This window comes from Cervus elaphus, chromosome 18 (assembly GCF_910594005.1).
Source record: "Cervus elaphus chromosome 18, mCerEla1.1, whole genome shotgun sequence".
Taxonomy (NCBI): Eukaryota; Metazoa; Chordata; class Mammalia; order Artiodactyla; family Cervidae; genus Cervus; species Cervus elaphus.
In genome coordinates this window covers 94,533,554-94,557,559 of record NC_057832.1, presented here as the reverse complement: position 1 = coordinate 94,557,559, position 24,006 = coordinate 94,533,554, and the positions used below count along the sequence as shown (strand labels likewise).

At 35.1% G+C, this 24,006-nt stretch overlaps 1 protein-coding gene across 2 annotated transcripts in view; it reads left to right on the top strand.

The window, feature by feature from the left end:
- WASL (WASP like actin nucleation promoting factor) overlaps positions 1-23,513 on the top strand; it is a 78,065-nt gene extending 54,552 nt beyond the window's left edge. The window contains exons 6-12 of one of the 2 annotated variants that reach the window (XM_043871886.1): positions 2,280-2,448; positions 3,481-3,523; positions 5,351-5,504; positions 7,319-7,336; positions 10,413-10,933; positions 17,732-17,840; positions 20,848-23,513. In XM_043871886.1, coding sequence (XP_043727821.1) covers positions 2,280-2,448; positions 3,481-3,523; positions 5,351-5,504; positions 7,319-7,336; positions 10,413-10,933; positions 17,732-17,840; positions 20,848-20,909 — 1,076 coding nt within the window. In that variant the 3' untranslated portion in view covers positions 20,910-23,513. The remainder of the gene's footprint in view (positions 1-2,279; positions 2,449-3,480; positions 3,524-5,350; positions 5,505-7,318; positions 7,337-10,412; positions 10,934-17,731; positions 17,841-20,847) is intronic. The other variant, XM_043871887.1, reaches the window with a different exon arrangement.
- Positions 23,514-24,006: the final 493 nt, after the last annotated feature.

The window sequence follows — 24,006 nt, the reverse complement described above, 5'->3', positions numbered from 1 at the left end:
TCTTTGGATGGTGTTGCTGATAATGATGAGTAATGATAAATTGTAAGAGAAGAGAGAACAGAAAGAGAAGAATGAGAAATAAAAAGTAAGCACTAGACAGGTCTATGAAGATACTAGTATGATCCCAATTCAACCCTCTAACACTTGAATTCTCGTTATTTTTAATGTTACTTTTTTTTGAAACTACAGTGAACTCAAATCTTGAATCTGAACAAATTTCAAAATCTAGTTCTTTATCTCCTATTTAATAAACTTCCTATATTGCTTAACTAACCTTTAATTTTTGGTCCAATTATTGTCAGATTATTCCTTGATGCTAAATCAGCTTTTAATGGTTTTATCCGTATTGTTTACTAGCTTCCATTTTTTTTCAAGAAGAATTTTTGCTTCTTGCCAATATGAACAATTTCCCACAGAATTTTGTATGAAACTATAAATAGAACTTTTAGACATTTATATACTATACTTAATGACTTTGAATATTAAGGGAAAATAGCTGAATTGTGTATATCTTTTAGTTGTGTACAAATTATTTGTCTGATAAATTGGCAGATGGCATTTATAATTTTATTTTTACTGTGTTTCATCTTCAGTAGTAGAGTTGAGGGAGAGAATATTAATTATATATAATTTCCCGTGGAGATAAATGTTTTATTTCAGATAACATTGATGAATAGGTTGCCTTTGAGGTTTTCAGAATGATTGAAGAATTATAGTCAAGTTGGCATTTAATGATCACTCAATGTACATTAGCCTATAATTTCTTAGGGTTTCTATCTGCCATTCTATGATTGTATTGGAGATTCCACACACCACCCCTCCAGTTGGTGATTCGCTAGAAGGACTCACAAGACTGAACACATAGTAAAGATCTCTTACAGTGAAAAGATACAAAGCAAAAACTAACAAAAGAGAAAGAGACATGGGATTAAATCTGGAGGGAACCACACACAAGCTTCCAAGAGTATTCTGTCATTGGTCACAGGGAATGTGCTTAATTTCTCCAGCAATGAGTTGTTGCAACACACATGAAATGTGTTAAGGAGAAACTCAGTGCCTGGGGTTTAATGGGGGCTAGTCATGTGGGCATCTTCTGTCTAGTACATACCGAGATTCTAGACTCGCAGAAGCAAAGCAGGTATCAGCATAAAACACATTGATAGTACTAATAGTTGAGACACAAAGACTCCATCTTATCAGGGAATAAGAACCCTCTTAAATCGGGGAATAATGGGAACCCTCTTAAAATCCTAGATCCTTAGATGCTAGCTCAGGGTCAGCCTTGCAAGCAGGCCTTTCTAAAGATAGCAGTCTTAGACCTACTATGTTAACTCTTTCTCTGCATAAAAGTGATTATATTTTATACAACGTTTTTAAAATTGTCATTACTATGATCATCTCAGAGGAGTTTGGTCTACTAGGAAGTTTTGTCAGAGAATCATACATTTAAATGGAATCTCTGAGACACATGTGTTGCCCTTCAGTTTAATTTTTAAAGGAATTTTTAAGATGAATTTGTTTCATTCAGACTTTCATACCTTTAAGAGCAAGAGTACTTTTATGAATTATAAAACAAAATTTTCTGTGCTACATTTAGTGTCACTCCTGGAGATGCTGTTAATAATAGCTGAAAATGCCTGAGGTCTTTTTACTATTGATCCTTGTGGAAGATGGAATGTTTTAAGAATTTTTGTGTCTTAAATTTTTGAGTTGTATACTTCTGATAGCCAAAGTGTATGTATAGTAATGAGGAAGATGATACTAGACTTAAATATTACCATTTTGGAAAAAATGGTGGTAATAATTATATAAGCATTTTTTTCCTCATAGACTAATAAAGTTGAAATAAGTAAAACTAGATTTCTTTACTAGATTTAAAACAAAGATGCTTCTTTTCTTTTACTCTTCTTATGTAATGTATGCCACTTCATTAATGAGTAATGTGTTGGATGTGAAGTTTGTAATAGTCAAAATTTAATGGATCAGATAAATTTAAATTCTTGTTGAAAATTCATATACTTTATTAGATTTAGTATTATAAAAATAGAAGTTTTCTTTGAAATAATGTATCTATGCTAATTTGTTTGAGAATTTGTTATTGACTTTTGCAATTTAAGAAATTTTGAAATTTATTATTTATAAAAATTAGCATGTGATTTTAAAACTTAAATAATTTATAGTAATGAAATGGTCCTGCTTCAGAAAAAGGTATTTAAATTATAAATTATGATTGTGATAATTCTTAAGTCTCTTTCATATTATTTTGATTTTATTTGCAGGTCCTAATCTACCCATGGCAACAGTTGACATAAAAAATCCAGAAATTACAACAAATAGATTTTATGGTCCACAAATCAACAACATCTCCCATACCAAAGAAAAGAAAAAAGGAAAAGCTAAAAAGAAGAGGTTAACTAAGGCAGATATTGGAACACCAAGCAATTTCCAGTAACGCAGTTCTTTTATTATTCTTATCTTTACTTTTGATTTATTCATTTCTGCTCTTTTTTTAAATTGTTAGAAAATTCAGTTTTCTTTTTGGGAGACCCCTTACATTTATCAGTTGCGTACCTTCAGCTATAATTTTGTTGTTGGAGTTTTTAAATGCTATTGATCAATAGACTTTTTATGAATCTTAGTTTATTTATTTTTCCACCTATCAGAAAAGAAAAATTAGAGTTGTTTTTTCAATTAATTGTTGGACATGAAAATGAAATCTCACTTTTCCCTATAAATGATATTTGGAAATTACCTGAAGGCATTGTCCTATTCTGTTTGGACTGCTAACAGAATACTATAGACTGGATAGCTGATAAAGAACGGAAATTTATTTCTCACAGTTCTGGAGGCTGTAAAGAGGCAGGCAAGATTTATTTAGTGTCTTATAAAATCCCACTGCTTAGTTCATTGCCATCTTCTCGTTGTGTCCTCACATGTTGGAAGAGGGCGAGAGAGCTCTCCAGGCCTCTTTCTTAATGGCACCAATCCTATTCTTGGGGAATCCACTTTCATGACCTGATTACCTCCTCAAATCCTCATCTCCAGGAATTATCACATTGGGATTAGATCTCAAGATAGGAATTTTTGGAAAACACACTCAGTCTGTTGTAGGCATCAAACCTTTGATATTCATTTGATGTATTTCAAGCATTCTCATGTGCATTACTTCGTTTCTTCATTACAGAATTCCTGTCCTCTTATTCATGTAATACTTGTGTTCTTATGCTAGTTAGACGGTTAAGGAAATGGATGCTCAGAAAGATTGTGCAAAAATGTTAAGGCTCAGTTAATAGTGGAGCTGGGGCTAGAATCCTGGTCTCTTGACTGCTTATACTTTTTTCCCCTGAAAATGATTATGTCTATGAGAACCATTAGTTCAGGCGAAAAAGTCACTGATTGGGTTGGATTTCATGTATGTTATGTTTTTAATGTCACTTACACTTTTTTTTTTTTTCTGTTTTTTTCTGTCTGCTACTTTAGGCACATTGGACATGTGGGTTGGGATCCGAATACTGGCTTTGATGTAAGTTATTTTCAAGCCATAAATGTTATTACTTTAAATACGTGGGAATGTCATGTCCTACCTTTAGACTTTTATTCTTATACATTTTTGTCAGTTCTAGTTTTTGGTTGAATGTGCTTACATTTATGTTCATATTTCACTGAGGTTTGAAATCATATATTCTATCATTGATGGCTAAATCTCTAAAGAGAGTTTTTTTTTTTTTAACTCTTCGGCCTTATCTACTATAATATGAAATCTCTGTGTTTTGAAAGTGAAGAGGAGAAAATTGTTTCTGCAAAGTGATCATTTGAGGGGAATATAAGCCAAATTACTTGAAAGTACCATAGTCACATTCTGAATATCCAAAAATTGTCTAGATCTTTTTCTTCTATTACTATTTTTGGTGATTTCATCATTCATTAATTTATAGCATTTGAGCCAAATGGTTGAAAATCGGTTACCTAAGTATATGTATTTAACATTTGACTGATAATCAGGGTTTGGAAAAATTATGTTAAAAAAAATACTATTTGTGATTAGAATCAAAAATTATTTTGGTTACTTTTTTATTAATAGAACTACAGTGTTAGCACCACAAACTTTATTTTTTATATTATGGTATAGCCAGTTAACAAACAATGTTGTGATAGTTTGAGGTGAACAGTGACGGGACTCAGCCATACATGTACATATACCCACTCTCCCCCAAGGGCTTCCTAGGTGGTTCTAGTGGTAAAGAAACCTGCCTGCCAATGCAAGAGACATAGGAAATGTGAGTTTGATACGTGAGTTGAGAAGATCCCTGGAGAAGGGCATGGCAACCCACTCCAGTATTCTTGCTTGGAGAATCACATGGACAGAGGAACTTGGCAGGCTACAGTCCATAGGATCACAAAGAGTCAGACACGACAGAAGCAACTTAGCATGCACATTCTCTCCCAAACTCCTCTCCCATCCAGGCTGCCGCGTAACATCAAGCAGGTGTGCTATAGAGTAGGCCCTTGTTAGTTAAGCATTTAAAATATAGCAGTGTATACATTCCCATTCCCAAATCCCTAATCATCCCTTCCCTTCACCCTTTCCCCTGGCAACCATAAGTTCCTTCTCTAAGTCTGTAAGCCTTCTGCTTTTTTGTAAGTAGTTCAGTTGTATCATTTCTTTTTAGATTCCACATATAAGGGATGTCATATGATATTTCTCCTTCTCTATTTGCTCTACTTCAGTCAGTAGGACACTCTCTAGGTCCATTTGTGTTGCTGCAAATGGCACTATTTCATCCTTTTTAATGGCTGAGTAATATTCTGTTGTATACATGCACCACTTCTTTCTCCATCCCTGTCACTTGACTTTGAGGTTGCCTCCATGCCTTGTCATAAACAGCACCACAGTGTTTTTGAATGCCTCTTTGTGTTGGGCATTTTACAGGGTACTTGGGTTATAAAGAGGTACTTGACCTCAAATTTTGGAATAGATTTAATAATACTTTTTGTGGTTATTTGTGATCATATCTAAATCTTATTTAGGACAAGGTAGAATAGATGAACTTTAAAATGTTTCAGTCATGAAGGGATTGGTAAAAATCTAAATAAGATGCTTACTTTACAAAGGTAGGAAACAGATAACATAAAATATAAAACCTATTCTTTGTTCTTCTGTTTTTTATTTTATTTTTTTTTCTTCTGTTTTTTATAAGATATTTACTTAACATATAAATATTCTAACTATATTAAAATTTATAAACATAAAAGAAAGTAATTTCATAAAAGGCACAGGTAAGAGAATAAAATTTCAACTTGCTGGATTGGAGATAGATGTTATAGTTAGCAGTTATTTTATCTGTTGTAGCTGAATAATTTGGATCCAGAATTGAAGAATCTTTTTGATATGTGTGGAATCTCAGAGGCACAACTTAAAGACAGAGAAACATCAAAAGTTATATATGACTTCATTGAAAAAACAGGAGGTGTTGAAGCTGTTAAAAATGAACTACGAAGGCAAGGTAACTTTTATTTCTGTTCAGGCATTCTGACTATTTTTCCTTTGAATCTTTTGAGGTCAGTTGCACAGATGACAGCTACATATGTTCATGTGAACCTTCCTTAAGCAGAATGTTGTTATTTATGGGATAACTTGTTTAGCCCCAGTGCACTATATTTTACATTATTTAAGTATAACTAAAAAACTTGTCAAGGCTTTTCTGACTATTTAAAAGTCTTATATTAAATTCATGAAAATTCATACAAAGTATTCTGGCTATTTGGTTTTAGAATAAAAAAGTATAGTTGCATATTTCACTTAGTAAATGTTAGAGACCACTATCGAGGTTGCATTTATTACCATTAGAAGTAGTAATTTAAATGTAATTATGAATTCTATAATGTATAATAAGCATTTTTAGAATATAAATAATGCAAAATCTGTTTATTTTGAAATTTTTTTCTTAGCTAAAATATAATACTTGCCATTTGGTACCTGAGAACACAAATAACTTGTACCTTTTTAATATTTGATATTTTATTTAAATCACCATGTTTTTTGGTCATATCTTAATAATTGTCACAATTAAATATAAATACAGTTAACTCTGAGTTTTCCAATATGACTGTTACCTCTTTGCCAGTTTATTCATTTGCGGCTACTTTTCTTCCTCCTTTTTGCATACTCGTGATAAGACAGTGTAGCAAAACAAAAGCTTCAGATAATCAAAACATTCTTTTGAAGATTTAACTGACATTTTAAATTAGGTATTTGACCTACCTGTATCTTTTTCACTGCTGGTGTTCATTGATTCGTTCATTCATATATTCAGTAAACATTATTATGTTGGCACTAGTCTCTACTCAGGATATTTAGATACAAAGATGGTTTCTGCCCTCAGAAATCTTACTATCTATTGTGACAACAGATAATGTAAACAATCATACAGTCATAATTGCTGTGGAAACACAATGCTAATTCCACTGAAAATGGTATGATGATGATTTATCTTATTTTGTGAAAAAAATCACATTTCCAAATTGTATGGATTTTTAATAAAAACATCTGGGCAACATTGTTTTTAAATGCTGCCAAAATAAGTCATGGTTACAATTAGTGTGCAAATGATGGAGATTCTTGAGGACCTAGTTTGTTCCTTGACTCTCTTTTTCTCCACTGTTACCACTAACCTTCATCTTACACCAGATGATGCTCAGGCTCTCTCTGAACTGTCTGAATTTGTAAGTTTATAAATACTCTTGGCAGTCCATATTGCTGGCCTCTCACCTGAATATCTGTAACTGAGAGTGGTCTGTATTAACTTGATTTTGGGTTTTTTTACTTTCTTATTACTGCTTTTTATTCTAGCTGCTTTTAAAATATCAAATTAGGCAAAGTCCTCAATTGAATTACCTAAAGCAAAGGAAAAAATTCACAGGCATTACAAAAAATATGCTTCAGGAACTTAATACTCAAGATTCTTATATTCAAGAATCTTAATTCCCACTGTGGAACTTCTTAGACACCCAAGAATGATTTTATAGAAGATACATTTTTTAAGAGGAAGAATAAAAAAATTATGATTTATTATGGAAATGTTTCCTTGGGGAAGCATATAGTGCATTCAGAAGTATGAAAAAAACAGGGAGAAGTTTATGAAGTTGTCATAAAAATAGGTTTTATAAGACCTGACTCAAATTTTTTGAAATTATTTTGTAAAATTATGTAATCAGGCTTGAAAAAAGTGGTAAACCTTATCATTTCCAGTATATCTTTTTGTGTATCTGTGCAGTTGTTTGAAGTCCATTAATTTATAATAAATAATCTGCTCTTTAGGTCCACCACAATGGAGTGGTATGTATGGGGGATGTTATTTGACCCAGTGTCCTAAATTATGCATGTGTTTATTTTCAAAGAAGCTATAACTCATTTATCCTGCCTCCAAAACTAATATCCAGTAAGGTTTTCTTCCCTCTATACAAACTAATGTTTGGGGTATATAGATGCTAAAGTAAGAAAGGAAATTTATTTCTATGAGTCAGAGTTCATTTTTGTCTGTAATTTAATTTTTTTGAAATTCTGTGGGTTACCTCTTACAGCACGTCTGTTGTTTTTATTATTACTTATACTTATTTTTAGTGATTGGTTTTTACACTTGGCATTATTTCAATAACCTACATAAAATATACTTATATTTTTACATTAATTTGGGGCAGTGGGGAGGACTAAACATAAACATGCAGTTGGGTAAAGGACAACTCAGGGAGTTGTCATTATTCCCATAAATTTAAATCTGTGTTGAATAAGGTATGCCTGGTTTGCTTAATCCTGATGAGAGTGCATGAGAGCAGTTCTTCAAAGTGTTTCCTGAATTCTGTAACACATTTCTTTTAAATATTAATTTACTTGTTTATAATTTCTGCTTGTAATTCCCTTAAATATCAAATATCTAGAGTTATCTACTGGTTACTCTTCATTTGATCTGAAATAATTATTTTTAAGTATATCAGCTTTTCGTTACAGTGTACCATCAAGATGAGGTTTTTTTCTGGAAGCTTCAGTCTTTCTTTCTTTCTCACTAAGCTTTGATAGTAAGAACAGTTTGATTTGTTTAACTTTTGTGTCATGCTTTTTATTTACTAATTAAATATCTAAGAACTATCATTGTCATTCTGAATCTGGTGTTTGTGGTGACTCAAGAGTTTTGAAAACCTGTAGGCCTTGAGACTTTCTCATAGTGGTGTGTGGTGTCTGCCCAGTAGGCATTTTTGTGCATGTGAACCTAGCGAATGTTATGCCATCTCTCCTCTCTTCTCCTGTCTTAATTCCTTCATATTTTTACCTTGGGATATGGCATATCTTTGGCATACTTCCCTTTTTATGTAGTCATAGTACAGATTATAAAAATAGAAAGGTGGTAATAGATGTTTTCCTCACGAAAGTATAGAGAGATTTCCAGTCACTTTTCAGAGAATAGAAATGCTGAACTTTTGCAGTACCCAAATTTGGTACAGCTGATAATTTATTCACTATAAATTAATGCTCTCCCCTTGCCTGAGCAGTAATTTCGTGTCTCTTTGAATGATTATTAGCTGAATCCCAAATTATTCCAATCAGTGTGCTTACTCCCAGTTCAAAAGAACTTTATTCTCTCTACTGAAGAGATTGTTCATTGTACATAGAAGATTATGGTTCCAGAGTCCTTGGCGAAACCACAGGAAATGATTGACTAACAATACAGTTTTTGTAGTAGAATAGAGTGAGTCCTTTTCCTCTTGATTAGCAAACAATTAAATCGTAAAAAAGACTAGTTCAGATAAATATCATTGATTTTTGAAATGCAAGCCTTAAATTGATTAAAATGAAATCTTTGTATCTGCTTGGAGGATTTGATGTACTCTCTTATTCAGGGGGTATACATAATGTACCTATACCATATTCTCTTGGTTTTACTGTTATTACAAAATATGTTGGAAAAAGACTGGTCTTAGCAAGTTTGTCTCCTTGCTTTGGATCTGGTGAGAAAATTGGGTGAACCTTAACTGCAGCAGCAGCAGCATGCCTTGAGTGTAAATAATGGGCACTCCCCTCAGTGGTGGCTTGTATCCAAGGAGGATGACTCTCCTGTTTGCTGCTCCGTGTTTCCAGTTTTAAAAGTCTCTGAATCAGGAGACAATACCCCTGTGAGCCTTGCCTTACTGTCTGTTTCATCTCACATTTACGACCACGTTTGATAGCATATTTCATAGCATATTTCCTGTGATTGTCTCACATGAAATCAGAAAATAGTGTTTGACTTTTTTTTGAAGTGAGGGTTTTTTTTTCCTCTTGGTATCATTGCATTTTTGAGCCTAATCCTATTATTTGAAATTAAGGTGGGTATTTGTATAGACTGCAGAACTATCCATCAGGAATATATTAGTTTGTACCAGTAAATATAAAAAGCTTTATTCCTTAAAAAAAGTTATTTTTTTTCTACTTTTTAATGAAAAAATAATGAAGTTTATTATTCTGTAAATTTGTGTATGCTGTTGGTAAAATCATGCCCCTGGAAATGTAATAAATTTACTTTGAATTTCTCTGTTTTAACTTACACTTTACCTTTAGTAAAATAAGAATGTATATATTATTACTACCAGAGTAATGTTAATATTTTACTACTAACTTGAATTTTGCAGTGTTTAGAAATTTTCAATTTGTTAATGTCTCCTGAAGAAGTAGTTGAACATTTCATCTGAGCAACTAGCCTCCCTACTGCCATTGCTAGAATTACACTATATCTATCACTATATTATATATTTATTATGTATTTATTATATATTATGTATTCTTATATACCCTATGAACACAAAAATAGAGGACATTATAAATTACAAATGTAAGTTAGGTGACAAAGGTTTACATTTTAAAAGAAAGTATTTGAGTTTAGCTCAGATTAACTTGAATAAATTCTAACATTATATATACTACATTAGCTGTTTAATTCTGAATGTAAATTAACTGTATAGAACAGCTAACTATACTTAATTCTTTTAAGAGGAAAAGTAACCATTTTTATTAAAATGTAAAATGATGCTTATTGACCAAAATGTTTAATTTCATTGTTATAGTTTTATTATTATTATATAAAAATGTGTTTATTCCCTCACCTTGAGAAGTGCTGATTTCTAACAACTAAATTCTACTACTTTAGTGAATATTTTTTCAAGACCAGGAAAGTGATCTTTAGGCTGAGGATTCCCAAATTATTGAGAATTATATCAGAATTATAAGATATCATCTTTGCTCACATAGCTTTGTAAAATAAAATACAAAGATGAGGCCTTTTTTCCTCATACTGTTTTAATACATGTTGAAATATGTTGCTTTTTCAGTATAATGTTTGTGGGGGGAAAAAAGCATGCTTTCTTTTTTTCTGTTTGTATTTCAGCACCACCACCTCCACCACCATCAAGGGGAGGGCCGCCGCCTCCTCCCCCGCCGCCACATAGCTCGGGCCCTCCTCCCCCTCCTGCCAGGGGAAGAGGGGCTCCTCCTCCACCACCTTCAAGAGCTCCCACAGCTGCCCCGCCACCGCCGCCTCCATCCAGGCCAGGTGTGGGTGTCCCTCCGCCACCGCCAAACAGGATGTACCCGCCTCCGCTCCCGGCTCTGCCCTCCTCCGCACCTTCAGGGCCCCCGCCACCGCCTCCGCCCCTGTCAGTGAGCGGGTGCGTGGCACCACCCCCGCCGCCTCCGCCGCCGCCTCCCCCAGGGCCACCGCCTCCCCCTGGCCTCCCTTCTGACGGCGACCACCAAGTTCCGACTCCTGCAGGAAGCAAAGCAGCTCTTTTAGATCAAATTAGAGAGGGTGCTCAGCTAAAAAAAGTGGAACAGAACAGTCGGCCGGTGTCCTGCTCCGGAAGGGATGCACTTTTAGACCAGATACGACAGGGTATTCAACTGAAATCTGTAAGTAATCCATTCTTTTCGATCTAGACTATCTGTCTTCATGGAATTTTAAAGTAATTATAAGACGTCTTTGGAAAGAATTTTTTTTTTTACTTTGTATCTTGGCATTTTTTTTTAACCCTATGAGTTTCTGATATTTTTAATACCATAAAATGCATACATTTATACCTTTACCTGTGTAACCTATATTTCTGTATCAAAAGTACCACCCCAGAAAGTTCCCTCATGCCTCTCTCCCTTCTCAAAAAGAATCACCAATCCGATTTCTGTCACCATAGTTTGTTTACCTATTATAGAACTTCATAAAGAGAATATTGCACTGTGTTCGAAATTCATTGTTCTAGACTTTTAAATGAAATTTAATTGAGAGAAAAATCTCTATTAAACTACACAGAAGTAAAAGTAGCCATATTGAAACCAATCGTAATCATATTGGTAAAGTCAGACCATTAACTTTATGAAAACTAAACTATATTTTAAAGTTGCTGTGTCTGAAATTTAATTAGTAGAGAATCAGACTCCACAGAGAATTGAAAGAATTTCTGTAGTGATGGCAGATAATTTTGGATTCTCTGAGTTGGATGAGGTCATCATTTAACCTTCTTCTAGAGCAGGGCTTCCCTGGTGACTCAGACGGTAAAGCGTCTGCCTGCAATGTGAGAGACCCAGGTTTGATGCCTGGGTCGGGAAGATCCTCTGGAGAAGGAAATGGCAACCCACTCCAGACCCTCGCCTAGAAAATCCCTTGGAGAGAGAAGCCTGGTATGCTATAGTCCATGGGGTCGCAAGAGTCAGACCCAAGTGAGCGACTTCACTTTCACTTTCACTTAGAGCAGAGGTTACCAAACTTTTTTCTTCAAAGGACTAGATAGGAAACATTTTAGGCTTGCAGACCCATATAACATGTTACAGCTGCTCAGCTGTGCTGTTTTGCCACAGATGCAACAGCTGTACATGCACTGTGGAAGCAGCCATAGGTAGCACATAAATGAATGGACATGGTTGTGTTCTATAAAGCTGTATTTATGGACACTGAAATTTGAATTTCATATAATTTGCACATATCACAAATATTCTTCTTTCATTTTTGTTTTCTTTCAACCATTTAAAAGTGTAAAAATCATTCTTAGCTTTAAGAAAGTTATACAGAAAGATGAAACAGACTAGATTTGGCCCATGCAGTAGTTTCTTGACTCCTGACCTAAAGCCTAAGCTACCTAACATTCATATGCTCCCTGAGAGACCTTTATATGTGGTCTCTCAGTTCTTGGAGGAACATTTTTCTGCAGGACTTCAGACAGGTTACAGATGATAGCTTTTTCTATGAAGTAAATGGAACTAAAAGAGATTTTTAATGGAAAATTATTTTGCAGTATGTAGAGAATTATAACTTCCTAAATCCTAGAAACTAACTATCTAGGAAGGAAATGACAGATAGGGAATACAACTAATTGAATGAAGGCGTTTAAACATTAGCATAGCACAGATTTAAGAAACTTCCAGTCTTTAAAATGTGTTTAGATCTTTTCTTAACATGTATTCAGAATGATTCTTAGATCAGCCTCTGAACAGTCAACTGTTCCCTCTTCCCATTTACTTCTGACTAAAGGTTTCTCAGGAACTTTGAATGGTTGTTAATGGGCAGAATTATTGTCAAAATGACCACAGCCCAGATGAAAAGCAGATTTTAATGGGGCCGTACCCTTTAGAATTTCAGATACATAAGTTGACCCTTAGACAACATGGGAGTTTTGGGTACCAGCCCCCTGAGCAGCCAGATGTGTGTATAACTTTTGATTCCCCCAAAACTTAATTACTAATGGCCTGTTGTTATCTGGAAGCCTCACAATAACATAAAAATAAACATATTTTGTATGTTTTATATATATTATACTATATACTATATTCTTAAAGTAAGCTAGAGAAGAGAAATGTTGAGAAAATACATTTACAGTACTGAATTGAATTTATTAATACTATAACTTTACATCATCCTATTCACAAGATGAATAGTCTGTTAGTACCTACATCAGTATTGGTCAATATTCTTATATAATGCTAGATGTTATATGTAATACACTAGACATTGAAAATGAAAATATGAGAAATTTATAGTTATTTACAGGTATAACAATTCATACATTGATAGCAATAATGATTGCTTTATGGTAGCCTAGTATATTCAATATTATTGCTTCACTGTAGCTAACCTATATACTAATGAATGAATCATAAAATTTTATGGCATATATTATTACAGTCATATTCTTAATACTGTATTGGAAATATTGTTATTTTTTTTCAAAACCATTTACCTGTGATGATAGGCAGCTACACAGTTTCTCCAGTTACGAGAGGCATACCTCATGGTGACATAACTCAATCTTATACACTGTGTCCTACATGATGAATACTTAGGCGATGTTGACACGAAAATATTTCATACAGTTCTCGCCATGTAGTCTTAGATTTTCACAAAAAGGCACACTTAACACAACAGATAAGTTTGTTTTATTAACTGTATGGCATGATCAGTTCAGTCCCTCAGTCAGGTCCAACTCTTTGCGACCCCATGGAGTGCAGCACACCAGGCTCCCTGTCCATCACCAACTCCCGGAGCTTGCTCAACTCATGTCCATGGAGTTGGTGATTCCATCAAACCATTTCATCCTCTGTCATCCCCTTCTCCTCCTGCCTTCAATCTTATCACAGTCTTTTCCAATGAGTCAATTCTTCTCATCAGGAGGCCAAAGTATTGAAGTTTCAGCTTCAGCATCAGTCTTTCCAGTGAATATTCAAGACTGATTTCCTTTAGGATTGACTGGTTTGATCTCTTTGCTGTCCAAAAGACTCTCAGTAGTCTTCCCCAACCCCAACACCACAGTTCAAAAGGCATCAATTCTTCAATGCTCAGTTTTCTCTATAGTCCAATTCTCACATCCATACATGACTACTGGAAAAACCATAGCTTTGACTAGACGGACCTTTGTTGGCAAAGTAATGTCTCTGCTTTTTAATATGCTGTCTAGGTTGGTCATAGCTTTTCTTCCAAAGAACAGGCGTTAATTTCGTGCCTGCAGTCACCATCTGCAGTGATTTTGGAGCCCCCCAAAATAAAATCTGTCACTGTTTCCATTGTTTACCCATCTACTTGCCATGATGTGATGGGACCGGATGCCATGATCTTCTTTTTTTGTATGTTGAGTTTTAAGTCAGCTTTTTCACTCTCCTCTTTCACTTTCAATAGGCTCTTTAGTTCTTCTTCGCTTTCTGCTATAAGGGTGGTGTCATCTGCATATCTGAGGTTTTTGATATTTGTCCCAGCAATCTTGATTCCAGCTTGTGCTTCATCCAGCCTGGCATTTTGCATGATGTACTCTGCATATAAGTTAAATAAGCAGGGTAACAGTGTACAGCCTTGACATACTCCTTTCCCGATTTGCAGCCAATCTGTTGTTCTATGTCCGGTTCTAACAGTTGCTTCTTGACCTGCATACAGATTTCTCAGGAGGCAGGTCAGGTGATCTGGTATTCGCTTCTCTTTAAGAATTTTCCACAGTTTATTGTGATCCATACAGTCAGTGGCTTTGGTGTAGTCAATAAAGCAGAAGTGGATGTTTTTCTGAAACTCTTGCTTTTTCGATGATCCAACGGATGTTGGCAATTTGATCTCTGGTTCCTTTGCATTTTCTATATCCAGCTTGAACATCTGGAAATTCACGGTTCATGTACTATTGAAGCCTAGCTTTGAGAATTTTGAGCATTACTTTGCTAGTATGTGAGATGAGTCCAGTCGTGTGGTAGTTTGAACATTCTTTGGCATTGCCTATGTTTGGGATTGGAATGAAAACTGATCTTTTCCAGTCCTGTGGCCACTGCTGAGTTTTCCAAATTTGTTGGCATATTGAGTGCAGTACTTACACAGCATCATCTTTTAGGATTTTAAGTAGCTCAACTGGAATTCCATCACCCCCACTAGCTTTGTTCATAGTGATGCTTCCTAAGTCTCACTTGACTTCGCATTCCAGGATGTCTGGCTCTAGGTGACTGATCACACCATTGTGGTTATCTGGGTCATTAAGATCTATTTTGTATAGTTCTTCTGTGTATTGTTGCCACCTCTTCATAATATCTTCTACTTCTGTTAGGTCCATACCATTTCTGTCCTTTGTTGTGCCCATCTTTGCATGAAAAGCTCCCTTGGTATCTCTAATTTTCTTGAAGAGATCTCTAGTCTTTCCCATTCTGTTGTTTTCCTCTATTTCTTTGCATTGATCACTGAGGAAGGCTTTCTTATCTCTCCTTGCTGTTCTTTGGAACTCTGCGTGATGATGGCATAATGATTACTGTTTATTAAGTGGAAGTGGATCATCACAAAGGTCTTCATCATTGTTGTCTTCACACTGAGTAGGCTGAGGAGGAGGAGGAGGAAAGAGGGGTTGGTCTCCTACACCTAACTGCAGTGATAGCTTCATGAATTTATTGTTCTTTTTTCATTATGATCCTTAATGCTGGATTCATTTATCCTTAAATGGTGGGCAGCTGCAGACGTCATTCTATAGAACATATCACACAATTCAGTGTTTTCTTGTAATGTCATGACTTTTCTCCCCTTCTTTGGAGCACTTCCCGCATTACCAGTGGCACTTCATATGGGTCCCATGGTTTTATTCAAGGATTGCAGTATTGCACTCAATCCAATGGAAGATACATGAGAACTACAAGAGAACATTTTTTACTGTGATGCACAGTTTACTGGGGAGACAAACTGCTCACACTAGTAGAATCACAAGGAGTTTCAAGTAGATAGATACTCATGCATGGCTCACTGATTAGCAACTGAATTAGAAGATATCTACAAAATTAGGGCAGTAGTACAGTGAGCACTGCAGTTAATCTTTAAAACTGCATCTTTACATTTGTTTATATTTCTGTTAACAGGGAATGGTGCCATGTATGTAGGATTTCCCAAAGTCCCTGTGTGTGCATAAGCTTTAATAAATTCTAACTTCTTAACAATAGATTTGTGTATACTTTATGGTAGTAAATGGTAAAGTAGACCTGTATCTACATATGTTTTATGCATTTGTGACATGTCTAACTTTTTCTTAATTTTTTCATGTATTTGGGCAATGTGATTCATCTGTAAGTTTTTTCAGATGTAGAAGATCTTTAAAAAAAATGTTCCAATATATTTATTGGAAAAAATCTGCATATAAGTGGACCCATGCAATTGAAACTCATGTTATTCAAAGGTAGCTATGTGTATGTGTGTGTAATTATTTAGTATAGTTGTGCTAATTTCATTTTTGATTATACCAATAACATACTTTTCTGTGGATACTATAAGTCCAGGGACAAAATTAACAAAATGAGTATTTTGTTATAAATGACTACTCATTTTAATCAAAGTGCACAGAGAGCAGTACTTTCTAAATTGCATTTTTTTTTTTCTTAGTTTCTGCAAATTTCCTGTAGTCTCTTTAACGGGGCTTCCCTTGTGGCTCAGCTGCTAAAGAAATCAGTCTGCAATGCAGAAGACCTGGGTTTGATCCCTGGGTTGGGAAGTTCCCCTGGAGAAGGAAAAGGCTACCCATTTCAGTATTCTGCCCTGGAGAATTCCATGGAGTGTATAGTCCATGTGGTTGGGAAGAGTTGGGAGTGTTGAAATCAGGGATTATTTTATATAGAAATTAGGTTTTAATAAGATCCTTTTTTCTGTTTTAATAAGACCCTTTATTGGTAGGGCTTTTTTTTTTTAAAAAAAGAAAACTTTTTATTTTGTATTGGGGTATAGTCGTGAACAATGTTGTAGTAGTTTCAGATGAACAACGAAGGGACTCAGCCATACTTATACATGTATCCATTCTCCCCCAAGCCCCACTGCCATCCAAGCTGGCACATAACATTGAGCAGAGTTTCATGTGCTGTACAACAGGTCTCTGTTGGTTATCCATTTTAAATATAGCAGTGTGTACATGACCTTCCCAAAGACCCTAACCGTTAGGTACCCTGGCATCTATAAGTTGATTTTCTAAGTCTGTGAGTCTCTTTAATGAGACCCTTTGATACTGATTTTTTTTTTCCCTAAATGTAGTTTATATTAGATAAAGTAAACAGTACTTTAATTGGGGAAAGTTAGTTGCCTTGTGAGGTACATTTTGAAGGCTACCCATCTGATCTCCTTAATGAGAAGTTTCACATACATGAGAAGGAAGGTTCATTTTGAATTGCAGTATATATATTGTCTATTATACATATTTATATTATAACTTTATATTAAATATAAAATTTAAAATTATAAAGCTTATTAGCAAAGCTGAATTTTTCAGGAAAATATAAGTCTCTTTAAATGCTCTTAGATATCTTAAAATGTGCTTCTCACCTAGTAACTCTAGGAATCTAAATATGTGCTCAGTTTTATAGAATAATATCCTTTGATAACTGTTTTAAAGTTTCTTACCAGCCAAGGTTTTGTGTGTTAGAATGAACAGAAGTAACCCAACCTCAAGGGCAGGTAGCAAAAAGTTTGATTTTTAATCTAAATTTGGAAATCTATTGATGGCCTATGCATTAAGAATAGGAAATATATCTTACATAAGTCTTTTAAAGCAGCAATTTTGGTTTTTTTTTGTTTTTTCTTAATTCAGTTATTCCTATCCTGGGCTTGATTGTTTGCTTTTTTAGTTTTATTTTATTTTAAAATAATGAAGTGCTTGTAAGAGAGAAGGATTTTCTGGAGACAGAGACTTTCTGCTGAGGATGTATTACTCAGTTTTGCTGACTTTCCTTTTCAAGGTAACTGATGCCCCAGAGTCTACACCACCAGCACCTGCACCCACTTCAGGAATTGTAGGTGCATTAATGGAGGTGATGCAGAAGAGGAGCAAAGCCATTCATTCTTCAGGTATGTTTGCATGTGTGTATGTATAGTTAATAAATTTGAATATTTGAAGTTCTGTTTCTCTTTTTATTCTGTGACACAGTCTTTTCTAGATTTTCTTCCTGTTATTGAATACCTCATTGATGTAGGTTCTCAGACATATTTTAAGAAGTTGTCACTGTGACTAGTCTGTTTGAAGCTTAATGGATGCCATGTCATAAGCATAAATTGGAAGAAGAATTTTGGCAAAAATGGCAGTTTTGTTTCCCAAACTAGAAGAAGTATTAATAGAATGCCTGGCAAACAACTTGTTAAAAAAGACTTGACATTCCTGTATCTCATTCCTGAGACATTCTTGTGACTTAAGAAATTTAGAAAAAAAAAAAGAAAAAAGAAATTTAGGTTTTCCTGATTTGTAAGAATTGGGACTGAGAAATGAGATAATTTATATTGTTTCTGGGGTTTGCCAAAGAACCCTAGTTTTTTTTTCCCTCTTTTTTGTTTTTTCCCAAAATGTTATTTGAATAGAGTAGTTTGTACTTGTGGTTATTAAACATATGCACACCACCGTTAAATGAGTATCATTTTTAAAAGAGAAAAAATATGGGTTTTGCTGTGGTAATGGTTGAGATTTACTGAAGAGCATGATGTACTAGAAGCAGATCTTTGTTCTTATTAAATCTATTATTTATTCTCTGTGGTGGACCTCAGTTCTCCAGTTTGTCACGTGGAGAGAATTCATAAATCAGATGATTGATATGAACAGCAAATTATTATGTAAATAACCAGCAGGTTGCTGAGCACATAGTAGGTGCTCAATAAATGTTGTTTTCCTCCTGTTTATTTCCCCTTAAGAATGTGGATATCTAAGATCCTTTAGCAACATTTCTTTTCCTTAAAGGGGCATTTTCATTTCTATACTGTGCTAAAAGGTAGAATAAGCTAATTCATTCCACAAGTATTTATTGTGAAATAATAAGAAAAAAAGAAAAATCCCTGCCTTTCTGTAGCATGCATTCCAGTGAGAAAGAGAGAGACAATAAATAAAACAAATTAGAAAATATGTACTTTAAATAGTGATATGTACTAAGGGTTTCCCTGATAGCTCAGACGATAAAGCGTCTGCCTGCAATGCGGGAGACCCAGGTTCAATCCCTGGGTCGGGAAGATCCCTGGAAAAGGAAATAGCAACCCACTCCAGTATCCTTGCCTGGAGAATCCCATGGACGGAGGAGCCTGGTAGGCTACAGTCCATGGGGTTGCAAAGAGTCAGACACGACTGAGTGACTTCACTTTCATTTTCACTATGGACAGAAAGTAAGCAGAAAAGGGAAAAGACAGACTATGAGAGAGAATTTCATTTATCATAGGATAATGAGGCTTACCTAAGATGTCATTTGAGAAAAGACTCAAAGAAGTTCAGGGAGTTAACCTTGTAGAAAACAGGAAAGTATGTACAGCCAGTATAAACTCCCTGAGGTTGAGGAACAGTGTCAAGGTCAGTAGGGGTGGAACAAGAAGAAGAATAAAGAAGAAAGAGAAAAAAGAATAAGGAAGTAGTATGAGGTGGCAGGAAGCCAAGAGCAAGTCTTTGGAGGCCATGAATGTGGTGGGAAGCCCCTGGAAGGTTCTTAGCAGAGTAATGAATAGCAGTGACCCAAGCTGGAGATGATGCAGGTTTGAATCAGATTGACGGCTCCTGAGAAGTGGTTGGATACTAGTTATACTTTGAATGTGGATAACATTGGGTTTGTTGATGGATTGAAAACAAGCTTTGGGGAAAAAAGGAGTGATGGTTTTTGACCTGAGCAACTGAAAGAGTGAAGTTTTCATTAATAGAATGGGGAAAGATTTAGGAGGAGCAAGTTTGAAAGGAAAGATAGGAATTTGATTCTATACATACTAAATTTGAGATACTTACTAAAAATTTAAAAGTAGATGTCAAGTAGGCATTTGGTTATGAGTCAGATTCAGGGGAGAGATGTGCACTGTTAATGTCATCTGCATATCATGAAGATATACGTGGTATTTAAAGGTACGGAATCAAAGAAGTGTGGGTATAAACAGAGAAGAGAAAGTCTAATAGAGTTTGGAGGACTGGCAAGTGTGGTATCTTAGAAGTCAGGGGAAGAAGTTTGAAGGAGGGTGGGGTGATCATCTGGGTCAGATGGGTGTGATGGGTCAAAAGCTGAGAACAGAATTGAGCATTAGCTTTAGGAGAAGGAAAGGCTACCCACTCCAGTATTCTTACCTGGAGAATTCCAATAGGGTTCCAAAGAGTTGGACACAACTGAGTGACTTTCATGTTCAAGTTCACTTTTAATGATAGTAGGTCCTTGGTGACTGGGAAAGAGCAGTGCCAGTGGGTTCAAGAGAGAGTCAGGGGAGAAAAGGAGGTTGGGTATTGGGGTGCCTCCTCTGTTTCCTTTATGGCTTAGTGCTGATGCGGTTCCTACCTGTCACTGGAATTATAACTGAAATGGGCTAAACAATGTGCAAGTATATTTTTTTACAGCTTTTCTTGTGATATGTGTGTTGATTCAGAGAAAGTGAAATTTTACTTGCCCAGTCTGATTCTTTACAACCCCATGGACTGTAACCCACCAGGCTCCTCCCTGCATGGAATTCTCGAGGAAAGAATACTGGAATGGGTAACCATTTACTTCTCCAAGGGATCTTCCCAACCCAGGGATTGAACCGGTTCTCCTGCATTGTGGGCAGATTCTTTACCGTCTGAGCCACCAGGGAAGCCCCGTTGATTCAGAGAGATCAGCTCATGTGATTTTACACATAAGGAAGCACAGGTTGAAACTGGTTCCATAGAGATTAAGGAACTAGAATCCAATCTTCTTACTCCTATTCTAATCTTCAGCGCACAATCAGATACTCTAGATGTATTTTATTGATTGATTTTAAACCATTTTAGTGACTGGATTCCTCCAGGTTGTGTTTTAGAAGTTGAATAGCAAGCATTGTGTAATGTCACTTTATTCGTGTCTCTGTTTTACCTGTCTTACTGGTCCTCTCCTAGATGAAGATGAGGATGAAGACGAGGATGAAGATTTTGAGGATGATGATGAATGGGAAGACTGATCTATATATTATATATATATATTTTTAAGGTGAAATACTAAACACTACTTTCTGTCTATGGATTCTGTAAAATTATCATGTAAATGTTCTACCAATTTGCTGTATATTTTTGTTGCCTTTTTGCTTTTTTTTTTATTAATCTGTGCAATACCTCATTTAATCTGTAAGGGTTTGTCATAAGCCTCTGCAAAGCTACTCCCTGTGACTGTGTGCACGTTTACACCAGGATGCTCACTTGATTTGTGAGTGTTTTTCATTCCATCAACAAGGGAGTTTAAATATTATATGTGAGACTGACAAAAACCTTAATGTAATTTAGTTATAATGCCAGAAGGAAAACACTATTTTCATACCCTACTTTTTCTGTACCTAAATTTTCTTATTAAAATCTAGTATAGCACTACATTCTTTTTTAAGTGATGCAAATCTTAGTTTATTTAGCCCCTTCTTTTTGAACACATGCCACATGAATGTTGAAGCTGATACATTGCACAGTTCTCTAGACATCACTACACTGATGCAGTTTCTCAGATTTTAGCAATATGCTCTATGTAAAATCACTACAGAGATGCTAGTTGGGAGAATGAGTAACACACCTCTTACAGCAATATTGCCTGTTGTTGTACAGATCTGGTATTTGGAGGCTGGAATCATAAGGAGCCCTTGCATACCTAATACTTGACTGAGGTTATTTTTGTGTTATAGCAAATGTGGCAGGCTCTTTTTGGCAAAAATTTTTTAAAAGTATTTTTGGTATTATTTTGAAAGAAAAGTTAAGATGTTAAAGTTTAGGGAATCTTAGAGATAAGTCCATACTACATGAACTGAAGGAGGCTGTACATTATGGTATTTGGTTAAATATGCTATAAAAATCAGAACATTATAAAAATGAGGTGGGATTAAGTATTTTTATTTTGTAGTCTGTATGGATTGAGATATTCAAAAATACCAACCATAGAAGTCTTACCTAGTTGGCAAAGGTATACCCTGTAATAGTGAAACTATAATATGCTGGGTGGTTTTTTTTTTTTTTTTTTTTTTTTTTTTTTATAATTTCTCAAGGTTTTTGTCAAATGTCAGGTGAAGGGTTACCTTTTTCTTAAAAGCTTGGTGGTCCCAGTGTCAAATTTCTTGGAACATAAAACCAAATGATAGATTTTAAAAAAGTAAGAATAAAACTTTACAACCTGTACATTTGTTATATATGCTACATGATGTGTTAAAATTTGGGTTTCCTTGCCTCTCTACAGTACACTAGTCTGCCTAAGGGTGATTGTTTCATATATATAGCATTAATTATCATACCTGCCTACTTTAAATTTTAGGTAGAAAAATGATCTGATTTAAATACAGACACCTATTTTTCTCACATTGAGTCATATACAGAATGTAGTTCCAAATGTATTTCCTTACTATAGTCAAAATATCCGACTAAAAATTAAGCTCTCTATAATTGTACCGACCAAAATCTAGTTATTGGCATGATCTTGACAGGCTGGACCTGCAAGATGTGGCTTGAATTTTAACCAGTTATTACATAATCTCTAGTGATCATGCATCTAGTTATCATAAATAATTTAAAAGGTTTTGTTGCTGAAAGCAGTAAGTGGTGCAGTACAATAGTTAAGTTATTCAGAGAATGTTACCTACCTTGCAGGAATAATTTAAGCTCATGGGAAAGATTCTAGACCTTTTGTTTCTTGCAGAAAACAGTGCCCTCTGCTGCTAAAAACCTTTTTCTGCTTTTTTTTTGTGTGTGGCTTAATCTCTGTGGGTCTGGTGTGGATGAGGCTGGACAACAACTAACCAATAAAATTAGGAATTTGTGCAAATGGTAAATAGAACGTTTTAATTATTTTAAGTAATATTGGTCATTTTCCTTTTTGTTTCTTTTAGACATTATGCAAATTTTTTACAATATCTTGGAAATATCTTTAATGCCAATTTAAGATATCTGTTCACTTTGGGGCAAGGAATGCAGGGTTTTCTAGCTAGCTTTGTTATGATAAAGATTTATCGGGAGCTGCTCTGAGCAGAGGATATCAAATCTTCGAATTGGAAACACAATTCTAAACATGTAAGATAGGTATAAAATTTGCCAATGGTAATTGAGTTTATTCTTTCTTCTTAAAGGGAGGAAAAAAAAAGACTTTTGTTGTTGCACAAAGTCTAAATTAATATTGGTTGAAACACAGCAGCTGTGGGATTCAGTCCAGGCATGAAGACTAAATCCACTTTAGATGTAAAGGTTGCATGTTTTCAGTCCTCCACCGCCTCGCACCGTGGACAGCACTATACCTGTGCGTCGTCTGAAAGCTTCCCACATGCACTCCAGCTAAATGATTGTCTGATAGCCTTCGCGTTTAACAAACTAGCATGAGGCTTTTTATATCTAAACGCTATGTGATAGACAATTTCAGCTAGCCACATATTGTATGTATGAGATTCATAAAGACTTTCAATCATTCATTTCCATTTATCAACTGAAATTTTGTTTAGTATGTGAATTTTTTTTTTTTTGAAATGTATAGTGAATAGGATGTTGCACTGGTGGCAATTCATCATGGAGCATAATAAAATTAATTTGACCCAAATAGTTTAAAATAGTGTGTTTTTATTTGTTTATTGAAAAGAGATTAAAATGGGTAAAAAAATAATTTCAAACAGTTTAGTAATGGATTCACAGCAGTGAATGGCAATGGTTGAAGTTTTCAGCCAACTGCATGAGGTTGGAGTGTGCCATTAAATAAACTTGGTGAGCAAAAGAATGTTACACCCTGTTCTGCTGGGAAACGTGACAGCCGCTCAGCTGTTCCCCCGGGAGCCACTGCTGTGGTATACAGAGTGTTCACATTGCAAGGTCACATTGGAGCGTGTGCACACCAAAAATGTTGTGCTTCCCTAAATCAGAGTGATAGTGGAGTTCACTGGTAGTTTCAGCAAAAGCCAAATACAGTAGTTGGTGTGGAAGGAACTTAAACAGCTTTGATATCAAAGGTGGTGTTTACTTTTAAACAGGAAATTCAGTTTTTGATAAAAAGAATTTTCTGTTCTACTGACCCTGGCACAAGTGGGTGTCTGAAGATTAAGCTGAGTT